At 55.3% G+C, this 16,439-nt stretch overlaps 1 protein-coding gene across 1 annotated transcript in view; it reads right to left on the bottom strand.

The window, feature by feature from the left end:
- Positions 1–75: 75 nt before the first annotated feature.
- The window catches only part of WNT3 (Wnt family member 3), a 41,354-nt gene continuing 24,990 nt past the window's right edge, over positions 76–16,439 (bottom strand). Inside the window, exons 2-4 of the mRNA XM_005532606.2 lie at positions 10,183–10,424; positions 2,340–2,605; positions 76–555 (exon numbers count right to left, since the gene is read on the bottom strand). Coding sequence (XP_005532663.1) covers positions 76–555; positions 2,340–2,605; positions 10,183–10,424 — 988 coding nt within the window. The remainder of the gene's footprint in view (positions 556–2,339; positions 2,606–10,182; positions 10,425–16,439) is intronic.

Below are 16,439 nucleotides of genomic sequence, written 5' to 3'. Positions count from 1 at the left end.
GGGGCTGACCATGGGTCTGGTGGACCCCTGGGCCCTGCTCGGGAGCAGCCTCCACCAGTGGAGACCCAGCTGTGCTTACTTGCAGGTGTGGACGTCGTAGACCCGCGTGCACTCCTGGCAGCTCACGTAGCAGCACCAGTGGAAGATGCAGTGACATTTCTCCTTGCGTTTCTCAGTCCGGGTGTTGTGGCCCCTCCCGCAGCACAGGAGGTCGCAGCCGTCGATGCCGTGGGAGGTGACGTTGCATGTTCTGTCCCTCGTCCCAAAGGAGCCCGTCTCCGGGTTGGGCTCACAGAAATTGGGGGAGTTCTCGTAGTAGACCAGGTCCCGCTCCGTCGGCGGCTTGAAAAGCGCGTACTTGGCCCTGAGAGTTTCTACCCAGCCCCGGGACTCGCGGTGCTTTTCCACCACCATCTCCGAGGCGCTGTCATATTTATCCTTCAGGTAGTCCCCGATGGCCCGGAAATCCGGCTGGGCCCACCAGCAGGTCTTGACCTCGCAGCTCCCCGAGAGCCCGTGGCACTTGCACTTGAGGTGCATGTGATCCAGGATGGTCTGTCCGGGGAAAACAGAGTCAGCAGCAGCCGGTGGAACACAGGCTCTGCTTTCCATCACTGCCTGTGCCACCTGAGAAATGTCTGATCTAAACTGGGAAGCCTTGCCTTCAGTTTTGGGGGCAGTTTTGGGCACCACACATAAAAAAGGCACTAAGCCACTAGAGAGTGTCCAAAGGAGGCCACAAGGATGGGGAAGGGTCGGGAGGGGCCTTATGAGGACACTTGGATTGTTCAGCTGGAGGAGACTGAGGCTGGACTTCATTGAGGTCTTCAGCACCCTCATGAGGAGCAGTGGACAGTATTGATCTCTTCACTCTCCTGACCAGTGACAGGACCCAAGGCAATGTCTGGAGCTGTGCCAGGGGAGGAGATCAGGGAAAGGTTCTTCCCCCAGAGGTGCTGGCACTGCCCAGGCTCCCCAGGGAATGGTCCCGGCCCCGAGGCTGCCAGAGCTCCAGGAGAGCTTGGACAGCGCTCCAGGGATGCACAGGGTGGGATTGTTGGGGGGTCTGGGCAGGGCCAGGAGCTGGGCTGGATGATCCCTGAGGGTCCCTTCCAGCCCGGGATATTCTCTGGTTCTGTGACTGTGTAAGCATGGGCTGGCTGGAGATGCTGGGGAGCTTTAAAGATCTCCAGACATTTCACACTACAAAAGCATGGCTGAGGTGGGCAGCTGCTCTGATCATCCACCCCATCCAATCCAATCCAATCCAATCCAATCCAATCCAATCCAATCCAATCCAATCCAATCCAATCCAATCCAGTCTAACCCAATCCCAATGTCTGATCCTTTTGTGGGGGTCCTTCCTCTGCTATGTGTGTGGATGATCAGAGCCCAGAGAAGCTGAGGGCTGGAGATGTTTCTGAGCCCTGTGGATGGAGACTGATCCCTGTCCTCTCCTTGCTAATGACCCTTCATTTATATCTCAAGTCCAACAGTTTGTACTAAAAAATGTGTGAAACTGGGAATCTACAGACAGGACTCTTCACCAAAATCTCCTTAGTGTGGAGCAAAATAATCACTGATTTTGGATAAAATTACCAGAGTTTGGTGGGGGATTTTTGTACTGGAAGCTGTCAGGTTTCTCTCCTTCCACCTCTGCCTGCTGTGCTGTGCAAAACCCATGTCAGTGTTAGCTTCAAGCACTGTTGGAAAGGTCTCATTGGGTTTGCAAATGACCCAGGGCAGGCAGAGGCCCAGGTACCTGCTGACTGCAGGAATGGGATGTGATGGGATGGGATGGGATGGGATGGAATATTCCAGCTGGATGGAGCTGTGACTGTCATCTCCTCCAAGGAATCATTGGGTGGGATAATGTTATAAGAAAGAACATGCAGGAAGGAGGCACTGGGAACAAAATCCTGTTCATCCAGTGCTGACCTGGGCTTGGGTTTCCACACATGGCCTTGGAAGGTGCTCAGGATGCCCAGGGAAACTGTGGCTGCCCCACCCATGGAAGTGTCCCAGGCCAGGTTGGACAGGGCTTGGAGCAACCTGGGATAGTGGAAGGTGTCCCTGCCTGTGCCAGGGGGGTGGAACAAAATGGGCTTTAAGGTCCCATCAACCCAAACCATTCTGGAAATCTGTTTGCACTGGAATCAAGGAATGTTTTAGCTCTTAACCCCACCTGTCTGTTTGGAGGGAGAGGAAATGCTGTGCCCTGGAATATAATCCTAGAAAGTCGCTGCCTGGGAATTCCTGTGGTCCCACTCCATCAGGAGGAGCTGACTGGGCCATCCATGCTGGACTGGCCACTCCTCCTGTCCCCACTGGACACTCACCGTCCGGCCGGCCTCGTTGTTGTGCCTGTTCATGGCCGAGCGCGCGTCCGGCCGGTTCTCCCGCGCGTCTGCGAATTCCCGGGACACCAGCACGCCGAAGTCGGCGTCCTCGCTGCACCCCCCCCATTTCCAGCCATCCCCTGGGGGTCCCTTGTGGTGGGAGTCACAGCCACAGATGGTGGAGGTGCCCTCGGCGCAGGAGCGGGTGACAGCGAAGGCCACCCCGGCCGAGGCGATGGCGTGGACGAAGGCGGATTCTCGTGTGGCTGCAGAGACACAGAGCCCGGGGGGTCATTGGTCAGTGCAACACTGGTGTTTTCCTTCCCAACCTCCCCCAGCAGCACCTAAACCTCGCTGAAAAGCAAAAGGTTATTTAGTTAATTTGTTAATGAGGGTTTCCTGGAGCGGGAGCTGCCAGTATTGCCCTTGGGCAGGAGTGGGGCAGGGATGTGACTCCAGCTCTGGGGGTCACACGTGCAGCAGTTCCCAAACAGGATCCAGGATTTCATCCAGCACGGCTGTTCAGGGGTGAGCAAGGCATCAGTAGCAGCTTGAGGGGGCCTCAGGAGAGAGTTACTGGAGTAATTCCTGGTCTGAGAAGCCAGAGAGGGGCTCCATGCCTGGGGTTAGAGAGGCTCATTGACCTGGGGGAAGGTGCAGGTCACACTGTGGGAGAACAGGCATTTGACCCTTGGCCTCAGCGGCTGCGCTGACTCTGGCTCTCCCAAGTGCTGTCAGTATCTCAGAACCAACCTTCTCCCTGGGGACACCTTTTGGCACAGAGCTCTGCACAAGTGCAGCTCCCTGGGCAGGGATGGGCTGCTTCAGCCCATCCATAGGGATGGAGACTTTGGGTCTCTAACCCAGAGCAGATGTTGGAGTCAATCCAACCTCGTGCTGATGTGCAGGAGACTGGGAGGGGCTGGAGGCCGGAGCTCAGGGGCTGCAGTGCCTGGGCTGGAGGGTTCTGACTGCCTCGTGGGTCTGCTGTGATCAGATCATCGGGACAGCTGTCAGTGGAAGTGGGATGAAGCCAGAAATTTCTGCTGAGAAAATCACCTTGGAGCCAGTCCCCTCCTTCCAGAGCAGGAGCCATGAACCATCTTCTCAGCTGTCCCCTGCATCCCTGCCCTGCTCCTGCCTGGTGCCCGGGGGCAGCAGGTCCCTCCCCCCAGCCTCGGTCTCTCTGCAGAGCTGGGTCTGGCTCCCAAAAGCCGGATTTCCCAAGCTGAGCTGGTGCCAGCCCGAGCAGGCTCTCAGGGGAGGTGGCTGTGGGTGGGCACCAGCTGTGGGAATGTGCAGCCCTGCCCGGGGAGCTCCCAAATGGGATCTCCACCCAGGGCTGCTCAGTCCTGCCTGTGCCGGCAGCACCTGCTGAGGTTTCAATCTCATTTCAGTTCAAACTCTTCCCTCCTTGCCCTTCCCTGTGCCAGCAGGGATCCAACCTCTACCTAGCAAGGTTTTCCTCGGGGATCTGTCTCCAGCTGCTTATACTGGGACCACTGGGGGCGGCGGGCACCGGCTGAAGGTCCCGGCTCCAAATGAGGTGTTTGAGCCTGACAAAGGCTCTTTGGGTGGCCCGTGATCCAAAGCAGATCAGATTAGAGGAGCCAGCGAGCCCTCCTGGCCCCAGCCCAGGACAGCCCGGGGACAGGGGCAGGACACGAGTCGCTCTCGGGCCCGATGTGGCTCCGAATTCCCCGGGAGGTGCGGATGGGCACAGGGAGCAGGGGCACTGCGGGGCCGGGCTGGGCTGGGACCGAACCGGGGCTGGGCTGGGACCGAACCGGGGCTGGGCTGGGACCGAACCGGGGCTGGGACCGAACCGGGGCTGGGCTGGGACCGAACCGGGGCTGGGACCGAACCGGGGCTGGGCTGGGACCGAACCCGGGCTGGGACCGAACCGGGGCTGGGCTGGGACAGAACCGGGACTGGGCTGGGACAGAACCGCGGCTGGCAGTGCCCGCCGGGCAGGGCCGCAGTGCCCGCAGCTGCCCCGTGTCCCCCGTGTCCCCCGTGTCCCCCCGTGTCCCCCGTGTCCCCCGTGTCCCCCCCGTGTCCCCCGTGTCCCCCCGTGTCCCCCGTGTTTCCCGTGTCCCCCCGTGTCCCCCGTGTCCCCCCGTGTCCCCCGTGTCTCCCGTGTCCCCCGTGTCCCCCGTGTCCCCCGTGTCCCCCCCGTGTCCCCCCGTGTCCCCCCGTGTCCCCCGTGTCCCCCGCACGGTGCCGGCCGGGGGGGAGCGAGCTGCGAACAAACCCCTCGCCTTGAAATTCTCGCCTGGGTCTGGGCGCGGAGCTGGGAGAATTTCCCAGAGATGAAATGCGGGAGCGGCGTTCCCAGAACCAGGGGAGGGGCTGGCGAGGGAGGATTAGAGCCGCCTTGACAGTGCACCACTGCGACTGTCTCCCAGCCGGGCCCGTTACCTGCTGGGACACTCAATTTGCCATTGTTCCCTCGGTGTCACACTGTATTACCAGCATAATGCGGAATGTTTCCGCCGGCCAGCGTACCCACGGCACAGAGCACTGGCATTCCCCAGGAGCACCTCGTAGCAACGGGGCAATGTTCCCCTGTCCTGCCGTCACCCTCCAATCCCGCCAGCCAGGCTGGGAAATCCCTATTGATGGCGCTCCCCAGCCCCCCAGAATGGCTAAAGGGCGTGTGAATGCGGCAGCGATTTGAAACGACTGCGGCGCTGCGATGGTATCGCTCGCCCTGCCTCACAGTAGGGGAGGAAGCTTAGCTCTTTCTCATCGGTATAAGCTTATTTTTCTCTCTCCCTCTCTCCTTTCCCTCCCCCTCCCTTTAAGCTGCTGAGTTTATATCAAGCCGGCCCCTGATCCCACACACCCCTGTTTAGATGCAAATGACTGCGAGTGTCATGGCTGAGAAAAGCCATGGGTTATCGTGGTGCGGGTCTGCCTTTTCACAGCTCGTGTCAGGGGCTTAGCCGAGCTCACGGGGACCCCGAAGGCAGCCCGGGCCCAGCTGCCTCCCCTGCACCTGCCCCGGGATGCGCTGCCCGGCCCGGGGAGCATCGTCCCGGAGAATCTCCGGCAGAGCCTCCCTGGAGCCGGAGAGGAGCGAGGGCAGCCCGGGCTGGGGGGACAGGAGCACACGGGGTGGGGAGAGGGGGGAGCTCCTGCCAAGCTCCTGCAGATCCAGCCCTGGCTGCGGCTCCGACACCTCCTCCCCAGCCCAGGAATCGCTCTCCAGGTGCCCGTGGGACCTCCCTGCCCCGGGCACCCAGGGCCGGCTCTGTCTGGGGCCGACCTGAACTGAAATCATGGATTTCATCACTAACCCAGGGAATGGTGATTGCTTCCCCCCAGAGCAGCGTGTGGCTGCTGGCTCAGCCCTGGCTTTGGGCAGGACTTGGCTGGAAGAGCCATTGGCTTTAGATAAGAACTGACCTTATTTTACAAAGAAAAGGGAAAGGAGGGAGGTGGAAAGCAGGTTTTTCCTCCCTCCTTATCCCAGACTGCACACCTGCAGTATAAATCATCTTGGGGAATCTGCTTGTAAAAACATGATCTTACCCCACATTCAGGGGTTGTTTTTTGTGGTTTTTTTTTTGTTTTTTTTCATGGCCTAGGTTAGACAATAACACATGGGAAAAGAAAAACCCCATAGAATCATAGACCTACAGAACAGTTTGGGTTGGAGCCCATTCCATTCCACCCCAGCCATGGCAGGGACACCTCCCACTGTCCCAGGCTGCTCCAGCCCCAATGTCCAGCCTGGCCTTGGGCACTGCCAGGGATCCAGGGGCAGCCCCAGCTGCTCTGGGCACCCTGTGCCAGGGCCTCCTCATCCTCACAGGGAAATTTTCCTTCCCAGTATCCCATCTATCCCTGCCCCCTGGCACTGGGAAGCCATTTCCCCTTGTTCACTGATAGATTCTTGTTCCAAGTCCCTCTCCAGCTCTCCTGGAGCCCTTTTAGGCCCTGGAAGGGGCTCTAAGGTGTCCCTGAAGCCTTCTTCTCTCCAGGTGAGCACCCCCAGCTCTCCCAGCCTGTCCTTCCTTGCAGGAAGATCATCAGTGGCCTCAGGAAACCAAAGCCTGGGCAGCTACAGCAGCCACAACCTTGTGAGTCTGAATCTGGGGTGGGAAATGTGGAGAAACCCGGGTGGGTGAGGGCAGAGCTTCACCAGGGTTATTGTTCAGCAGCTCCCAAATGGAGCCCTGGGTTTTCCCTGAGCTGCCTTTGGTGTTCCTTGCCCTGCCAGGGGCTGCAGGAGGAGAGGTTGGAGCTGTGGCTGACGCTGGGGAGGGAGTGAGGATGGCAGGGGAGGCTGTGGGAAGACCTGGAGGCAGGAATCCCTTGGGTATTTCAGGGAGGGCAGCCCTGGGCTCCCACACTGGCAGCAGTGCTCAGAGCCCGAGGAGGAGCAGCCCAGGGAGGCTGGGACACGTGTGCCACAGCAGGGGCTGCTCTGCACACTGAGCTCTCCTCCAATGGAGGTCACCATGGTTAACGTGTTTGCAGCTCTTTTAAAATGAAATTATCCTCAGTTTCTTTTCAAGCTCTATTAGAAATGATTTTTGATGCTGTTGTAGTGAGAACTACACCTTTGAAGCTTTTCCAAAATAGCCTCAATCTACTTGAGGGAGCAGAAGCTGAGATTAACCAAGTTAATACTGAGGGGGAATTTCATCCAGGTGTTTGTCAGAGGTGAAACCCCAACCCTTTATTGGCCAAATGCAGCATGTGAGCTGGGACAGGGATTGTCTTGGTCTGGGTTTTGCTTTTGGTTTGTGGGGCTGCACCCCTGGGTGTGCTGGAAGTCAGGAAAAAGGGAACAAAGACTGCCATGGTGGCCACAGGATCCGGATTATGGGTTTAAAACTCTTGGTTTGAGGAGCACCTAAAGGGGCTCCAGGAGAGCTGGAGAGGGACTGGGGACAAGGGATGGAGGGACAGGAGCCAGGGAATGGCTCCCACTGCCAGAGGACAGGGCTGGATGGGATATTGGGCAGGAATTGTTCCCTGGCAGGGTGGGCAGGCCCTGGCACAGGGTGCCCAGAGCAGCTGGGGCTGCCCCTGGATCCCTGGCAGTGCCCAAGGCCAGGCTGGACATTGGGGCTGGAGCAGCCTGGGACAGTGGGAGGTGTCCCTGCCATGGCTGGGGTGTAATGGGTGGGCTTTGTCCAACCCAAACCAGTCTGTGACTCCTGTTGCTGCATCTAAGGAAGAAGCTGAGTTGGACAAGATGATCTTTAAAAGATCTTCCAGCTCAGACTGTTCCATGGTTCTCTGGAGGCTCAGGAGTGTCCAGCAGCCCCTGGCTGATGAGCAGGGCTGGTCTCTCACGCCTCACCGCTGACAGCATCTCTCAGTTCATCACCAACCTTATCTCTTCCCTCAGAAGGAAGAGATGTGCTGGAAAGGTTCTGGTTTTCTCTGTGACTTCTCTGCTGCAGACTCTGGGAATCTCAAAGGTTCCCTGCGTTCCTCACTGCCACACAATGACACCAAACCCATCCTGAATCCGCTCATTAATTTTGAAGGCAGCACGGAAAAGACACGAGCACAGTTCAAAAATGTGAATAATACCCACGATCAGATGGGCTGGGCTTTGATGTGTCCTTCTTTGCAGATGCTGCTGTTTATTTTTAACTGCTCTACTTACAGGTTAGTGAGACAGCAGGATAAATACGCTCTGGGAGCCTGGCAGTGCTGTCTGGAGATGCGTCACGGTGGGATTGGGAAAGCTGAACATCCAACGTGCTCACTCATTTTTCTCCATCTGTCAGAGGGGTTTCAGAGCTCTGGGTGATATTTTACCTTGTCAGCTCGGGGTTTGTGGAGATGCTGAGGCAAGTCCACACATGAGGCTTTGCTCGAGTCCCTGCAGCCGAAAGAACCTTAAAATATTCTCCATAAATTCAAAGTTCAGTTTGCTCATTACAGGCAGGATGGTTCAAATCTAATCTTTAAGTGCTTTCCCGCTGACAGAAATGGTGGTGAGAGATTTTCAGTGTCTCAATGCTTGAACAGTTCTTTCATAATGTGTTTAGAATTTTTATGATAGTTTTTTAATGACCGTTTTTTAAAGAAAATTAAAACTTTCTGATCTTTTAAGTGCTGAAATTTAGGACAGGCTTTTATTAGGCAGAAAATTAGAGTGTGTTGAGCCCTGCTGACAAGTTATTTGGTAGTAAATACAACAGTTACCCTAAAATACACCCTGGCATAACTGAGGGGAAATGAATCTCGTGGTGCCTATTAGTGCTCTAATAAGACTTTACTGGTTCCTGAAAAGAATCCCACATTAACACAAAGGAGTGATTTTCACTGAAATACTCGACTGACATTTCAGGGATCTGAAACAATACCTACCTTTACTGGGAGGCTGAAACTTGAAAAAAAGATACCATGAACTGTTTCTTTGCAGAATATTGGAGCTTTGTCAGAAAGATTCATCAGAAGTCCTGCATTCTCCAGGGGACTGTTGGGAAACAGTCCAAAGTCCTGCTCTCAGCCCAATTCCTCCAGTTTCTTGAAGTCTGTACCATAAAATTCCCATTTCCAAAGCATCACTGGAAACAATAATTTCTGTTCAATAAAGAGATTTTGGCTTGCAGGAACCCAGTGCTGTGAACACCCAGGAAGACGAGGGGGAAATGGTTTTGGCTGTGTTTGTGAAGCTGTGAAACCAAGATGTTACCTGTGGATGTCCCTTGTGCTGAATGTGGCACGGGACAGGATGGAGAAACTGGAGATTTTTATTCAGTGGGAGTTTTTAATCCACCACTGAGTTTTGTGGGAATGCCTTTTAATCTGGGGTCTGGGACATCTGAGATGTGGGACAGATTATCATGGAGCTGTGCTGGGGAGGGTCAGGTTGGGTATCAGGGAAAGGTTCTCCCCCCAGAGGTGCTGGCACTGCCCAGGCTCCCCAGGGAATGGTCCTGAGGCTGCCAGAGCTCCAGGAGAGCTTGGACAGCATTCCAGGGATGTCCAGGCTGGGATTTTGAGGTGTCTGGGCAGGAGTTGGACTGGATGATCCCTGTGTATCTCTTCAAACTCAGGGAATTTTGTGATCCTATGATTTTCCCCTCCAGCACCTCCTTCCAGGCTGTTTTTGGGGTCCTTTCTCACTTCTTCCAGTGTAATGCCCCATAATCTCGCTGGGAATCCAAATTTTATGGTGCCTCATCAGTGCTCCAGTGTGCCTGATCCGTGCCAGCAGATCTAGAAAGGTGGCATTTCAGGAGCAGGGGATGGAAAAGAGTTTGGGGAGAGGAGAGGGAAAATGAATTTATAACCTCTCCTTGTTCTCTGCTTTTTGGGCTTATTTGTGAGAAGTTTCATTGAAATCCCATTGAAAAAAATCTTCATTGAACTGAGCCTGATCAGCACCATGGATTTCAACCATGGTTCCTCACTGGTGGGGAAACCTGAGCCCAGAGATCTGCTGGGGTGGGCAGTTTGTGCTTCAGTGGCTCTGCCTTGATCCCAAGGAACTCAACCACATCCCCTGTCCTTGGCTTTTCCCGTGGGTCTGCTGGACCCAGTTTGGAAATGCTGCATGCCCTGGGCAGGGAGGTGGAGCCCATGATTCCAGAACATGTGAGAGTGCTTGGGAACCTTCCCTTTCCTGTACTTTATATCCTCCCTGGCCCTTCTGAGCTCCTGGGATGGGAGCAGACCTTTCCCTCATTTCCCTTGTGATGGAACACGCCAAAAACTTGGGAAAGAAATAAACTGGAGAAATCAGGGTTGAGAGCTGGCACATCAGACCCTTTCCCTGATGTGTTCCCAGCAGGACAATCCAAAGCCAGTGGAGCTGTGCCAGCTCTGCCCCCAGCCCAGCTGCCCCCAAGCCCCCAGGGGTCACCTTTGTCCAGGACGGGCCCGAAGATGGCCAGGCTGTCATCGATGGTGGTGCAGTTCCAGCGGCGGCCCCGGAACTGGTGCTGGCACTCCTGGATGCCCAACTTCACCCCCTCGGCCACGCTGGGCATGATCTCGATGTAGTTGCGGCAGAAGCGGAGCTGCTTCGGGACGAGGCCGGGGATGGAGCCGCAGAGGATGGGCTGGGACCCCAGGGAGCTGTACTGCTGGCCCAGGGCGAGGGACCTGCAGGGGACAGGGGACAGGGGACAGTGTCAGGGCTGGGGAACAGCCTCATGCCTTGCCATGCCCCGTCCTGCTGCCACTAATGACCCCAACCCTGCTCCCACCATCCCCAGGGGGAGCTTGATGAGCCAAGAGCTCAGGGGGACAAGGTTCTGCAAGCCAGGGATTTCCTCAGAGAGCAGAACTGCTGGGGTGAAAGGGCTGGGGACAGCCTGGGCCTTTGTGGGCACTCAGCTCTGCGTGGAGCCATTCCAACTACTCCAAAGCACCTGGGAGCTCCCCCAGGGGCTGCAGGATCTGACAGGACCTGCCAGGGACTGGACCCAGGGCAGCAACACCTGGAGCCTGGGGAATACCCTGGGATCTCTCAGCTGTCAGGACTGACATGAGAGCTTCTCAGCTGTGGCCAAAGTGCAGAGTGCCCTGTCCAATGCCAGGTTCATCAGCAGAGGGATCAGCATTCCTGGACAGGGGCTGCTCTGGGGTCAGATGTGTCAGTGCCACTGTTCCAGGCTGGCTGGACCTGTGCAGGTGCCCCTGGCAGAGACTGAGCAGTTCCACCTGGATGGACACCAGGCTCAAGGAGCAGCTGTGAGCTGGGGAAGGTACAAGACACATCTGAATGAATCCTTTCTACTGCTCCAAGGAGCTGCCAGTGGCCCAGCATCAAATGGTGGGAATAGTGGTCAAATTGCTTATTTGGCCAGAAATTGTCACTGAAGGGTGGCACACAGTGCCTAAAGAAGCACTGAGCCACCCAGTATTGCACAGGAACAGGGGCAGCCCGAGGCTCCAGCCCAGCCTGAGGTGTCTCTGCAGGAGGGGGGCTCAGAAGTGAGTGAGCAGCAGCTCTGTGCCAGAGTGACCACCATGAACTCAGGGTAGAGACCTCACTGTGCAGGTACCACTGGGCAAATAAAGAAGAGTTTTGACTCTGTGTGTTCTCAGCCCGTGGTGGGATTGTTGGGGTGTCCTGAGCAGGGCCAGGAGCTGGCCTGGATGATCCTTGTTGGGATTCAAATCAGGAGATTCTCTGATCCTTTGATTGTTTCTCTTGTACCGGGAGTCCACGTGCAAGAGCAGAGGTGAGGCCCCAGCAGTGCTGAGCAGCAGGGCAGGATCTCCTCCCTCTCCCTGCTGTCCCTCGGGCAGCCCTGGTGGCTCTCTGGGCTGCAGTGTCCCATGGCTGCTCCACAGTCAGGGTTTGGTCCAGCAGCACACCCAGGTCCTGCTCTGCACTCTCTGGCTGCTGGCCCCAGCCTCTGCAGGTGCACGGGGCTGTTTCTTCCCAGGGAGTTTTTCCCCAGGTCCCTTGGTTGGAGTTCATCCCATTCCTGTCCACTGAAGCACATTCCAACCTGTGGCACTGACCACATCTCCCACTGCTCCCTCAAGCACCTGGAGACTGTGTGGGAATAAAACCATCATTTGTAGTCCTTGGTTAATCCAGGCTGGGAGAGCCCTCAGGAGGGCTCAGAGCAGGGTCACTTTCCAGGTTACATTTGCTTTCTCAGGGCCTCATCCTTCCACAATTTGGACTCCTCCAAGGACAGAGATGCCATCACTGGGGGACTGTCCTTACCCAGGGCTGCTCTTCCAGCCTGGAGGCTCAGGCTGGATGCTGAGCTGGCATCAGTTGTTGATTTAATTACACATGAATGATTTTAAGGATGCAAAGGGAATGCCAGGGTACCTCCTTAGGAGAAATGTGTCTGCTGGAGGCACTGGCTCCCACTCCTGCCCCAGCTGTCTTCTGCCACAGCTCCTGCTCCCTGTTTCTGCCTCTCTGTCCCCTGGGGCACCTGCCTGAGCCTTCAGGCAATCTTTGGGCTCCACATCTCCCACCCTTGGATGGGACACACAGAGGCAGCCAGATGTGGCTGGGAGGCAGCAGCACAAAGGGCAGTGCACTGGGTCTGGCTCCCAGAGCTGCTCTGAGCTCCCAGCTCCCTCCCATCCCATGGGATGGGGGCTCAGCACTGCTGGGACGAGTGGCAAGCTCCAAGGAACAGACTCTGCCCCAGTGATGCACTGAACAGGCAGCACCTTCTTTCCAGTCATCACCTCATATTCATGTTCATTTTCATTTTCATTTTCATTTTCATTTTCATTTTCATTTTCATTTTCATTTTCATTTTCATTTTCATTTTCATTTTTTCATTTTTTCATTTTTTCATTTTTTCATTTTTTCATTTTTTCATTTTTTCATTTTTGTTCTTGTGTCAGTGAACCTGTGATTTCCCCACTGCAACTTAGTTATAAAACCTTCATTCCTCTTGTCCCATCATCCACATCTCCCCAGGAGTGCTGGGAAGACACAGAAATCAGGAGCTGTGGCTGAGGGGTCCCACGGGCCAATGGGTTCCCTACAGAGTGGCTGAGATGTGAAAATGAAACAAAACCTCTTTGAAATCCAGATCTGGGGTCCCAGGGGCAAATCTTGTGTCTTACACAATATGTTAAATCTAAAATCTCCACCAGAATTAAATCTAATTCACAGGAGTTAAATCCAAATCACAAGAGCTCAAAATCTAAGTCACAAAACCTAAATCACGAGGGTGGGGACGAAGCACATAAGGAGAGGAAGCGTCACAGGGTGAATTTGAGGGATGGAGGACAAGCACAATTTTAGGGCACAAACACAACTCCAAGGCTGGCTCCTGCAGGACTGACAGACCCACATTTCCCTCTCTTGTGCTCTGTCACTCCTGGCTGCCTGAGCCCACCCTGCTCCGGCTCCCGAGGGCACGAGGGGCACACGGGGCTTTGTGTCTGTGGGAGAGCAGAGCAGGGCACGAGGAGCAGGAGTGCCTGTGGCAAACACACAGAAATTCCCTTTGCTCTTCCTCTGCTTAATCCCTTCACTCTCTGTCGGGCCAGGGCCTCCCTTTGCTCCCCCTGATGGTGCCAGGCCCAGCAGGGCCGAGGATCCAGCTGTGAGCTGACCCTGTGCTTCCCGTGCTCTGGGGTGAGCTCTTGGAGCCCTGGCAGTGAAAGATCCTGTGCAGCTCCTCCTTCTGCTCGTGGGTGAATCCTTCCATCCCTGGAGAGGTGACTCTGTCCTCCCGCTCCTCAGTGTGCCCACACCCATCTTCATCCCCCCTGGCCAGAAGCTCATCTTCCATTTGGTTGGGAAGGCAGCTGGTGCACAGATGAGACCCAAGAGTTTGGAAATAGCAGGGTTTGGCCAGGTCAGAACAGTTCCTGGACACATGAAAAGCAGCTTTTAGGGCAGGTTTCCTGCCAGGGAGCTCAAAAGGTTCTGGGACATTTCTTCCTCCCTCCTTGGAGGCTGCAGTGCTCAGGGCACTCAGGACCGGCCTCACTGTGCCATGGGCTGCTCAAACCTGCTGGGATTTACCAAAGGAACCCTGGTGAGCTGCTCTTCCTTGGAACAGGGCTCCAGAACGCCTGGGGGTGATGCCCTGCTCGGCTGCTCCAGGAGAGCAGCTCCTTGGAAGGTGTTTGTCTGTCCTCTGCTGTGTGTGCAGGCCGTGGCCCTTGGGGTGTGCTCACCTGGTCTTTTACAGTTTCATGGTAAAAGAGAAACAAAGGGCCAGGAGGGGACCCAAATCCTGGGGAACAATCTGCTGGGGTCGCCCCTTGCTCTTTCTTCTGCAATCCCATAACCTGCTGCTGTCTGTCCTGAGCCCTGGGAGCTCTGGGGGTCCTGGAGGTGGACAGGAATCTGCTCAGCCCTGGGTGATGCTGACATTTGTGTGAGGAAAGTGCTCAGCTCCAGGGTGGGACAGCCCCTGTGACTGCCCCAGCTCAGTGCTGCAGCTTTTCATGGGAAATGCAGGGAGATTTCTGGGATGTGCTGCTCTGGGAGTGTTTTCTGGCCCTGAACTCAGCAGCTGGAAGCAGATGCATTTGAAGAGCTCCTTTTCCCCCTCCCCACACCAGGACAGCTCCAGCCCCGTGCTGGAGAGCTCTGGGCTGTCACCAAGGGCACATCTTGGCCCATAGAGCACTTCCTGCATTGCAGCTCTCCTGCCCCTCCTGAGGGATCTCCCACATAAATGGGGACCAGCTACAGGAATCCTGAGCCCCTCTGTGCCACTTGCCCTGACAAAATTGTTAGAATGATTTTACATTTTCCTCACTGGAGCCTCCAGCACACCGGGATATCCATGAGGAGCTCCACAGCCATGAGTGTTGCACAGAGGATGCTGCTGGTCATGGTGGCTCCTGCTCTTCCCAAATTCCTCCAGAGCCATGGCAGCAACACTCCTTGAGAGCTCCCAGGAATTCCAATGAAGCTCTTTGAAACCAGGATCACAGAATCCCAGGGTGGTTTGTGTTGAAATGACCCCTAAAGCTCATCCACCTCTGCCCTCACCATGGGCAGGGACACCTCCCACTGTCCCAGGCTTCTCCAAGTCCCATCCAGCCTGGCCTTGGGCACTTCCAGGGATCCAGGGGCAGCCACGGCTTCCCTGGACAGGAGCTGTTTCTTCCCACAGCAGCTCAGGTCCCTGCAGCACAGAGTTACAAGGCAAACATTGTCCTGCTTGGCTCTCTGACATCACTCAATGCCTCAGATTGATCCCTGAGGCTCTTACACAGCCCTGGGAAAGCTGGGAACCAGCAGGAAAAAAACCAGCTCACAGCTGGGATCTTGTTTGCCACCTGAAAAATCAAACAAATCACCTTTGGGAAAATCTGTCTCTGCCTGGAGGGGGCTTTATTGGACAGTTTTGAGATGTATTTGGTGTTTTCCAGTTCTGGTCAATGTTTTTGCTTCAAGCAGTGGCACTGGTGCACCCTGGCAGTGCTGGCCTGGGGACAGTGTGGGGAGCAGCAGTTCCATCCTGGCTCTGTCTCACACCTGCTAAAACATTCACCTGTTTTAATTCTGGTACTGTGCTGACTGCAGCCCTTTGTGGGCAGGGGAACACACAAATTCTGGGGTTTGCCCGAAGATCAAGAGCAGCAGCAGGAAAAGTTTTGCAAGTCAAAGCAAGCAATGGATGTTCACATCTGAGGGGGGAAATGTCAGGTCTTGACTGAATGTGGAGAACAGACAAAACATGACAGAATTCCAATGAGGAGAGGGACAGGATATCAGCTTGTCACTCAGGAATCACCCTCTGAGCGTGTCTGGAGCTTTTCCATAGAGGGGGCACTTGTGTCACCACAGGCTCCCACCTGACCCCACAGTCATCCTTGGGGGTCCATAAAACAGACTGGAAATTCATTTTTAAAAAGGAGGTTCAGCTGCCTGAGCATTAGAGGCTGATGGCCCAGCCAAGGGTGAGTCCCAGGGCAGAAATGGGGTGTGGGTTTTAATGTTTAATTGTCCTGGGAAGTCTCCATCGATTTCACACCCCAGTGTGACCCCTTGAACCAGAGAGCTCTTTTTCCAGTTGGTGGGTTTGAAAATGACCTCATTAAAGAGTGTGTAGGAATTGTATGATCTGAACATTTAGATCAGATTCTGTCCCATTAAATTTCTCCCTTAATGTAGTCACTGTAAGGGGCAGAATATCTTAAACCCTTCACAAAGGCAAAAGTCCATCTAGAAATCACTCCCAAACCTGTGGCTGCTTGGAAATAATTTAATCATCACTCTGAGAGCTCTTTTCAGCTCAGGGTATGTAAATTCCTCTGGGTCCTGGGTGATTTTTGTCTGTGCACACAGTGGTGCCTCTCCAGTGCCACAGGGAGAGGTTCCCAGGATGCTGCCAAGACCAGGGGTGTTTGGCCCATGTTGTTCAGGGGCACACAGCACCAGCTGGGCAGAAATTTGGCAACCTGCTCCATTTGCAGAGAAATGCTGGTTATTGGCAGAAGCAAAGCAGGAGGAAGCTCACGATGAGGTGATGCCCTGGTCACAGCGCAAGGGTTGGACACGAGTGCCCTGCTGCCCTCCCAGAGGAGCTATTGATGCACCTCTGGTGCTTTTGTTCTGAGTGATGATGGCCCAGGTGTGGCTAAAAAATGAATGTTACAAAGAAATGCTGCAGAGAGGCAGCTCCAGGCCTGAGGAATTCGAGGAAGAGGCTGCTGCTG

Source organism: Pseudopodoces humilis, chromosome 29, assembly GCF_049639895.1.
Source record: "Pseudopodoces humilis isolate 2021_Gansu_Grassland_sample_001 chromosome 29, ASM4963989v1, whole genome shotgun sequence".
In the NCBI taxonomy this organism is placed as follows: Eukaryota; Metazoa; Chordata; class Aves; order Passeriformes; family Paridae; genus Pseudopodoces; species Pseudopodoces humilis.
The sequence above is the reverse complement of the archived record's forward strand: the minus strand, read 5'-3'. Positions and strand labels throughout refer to the sequence as shown.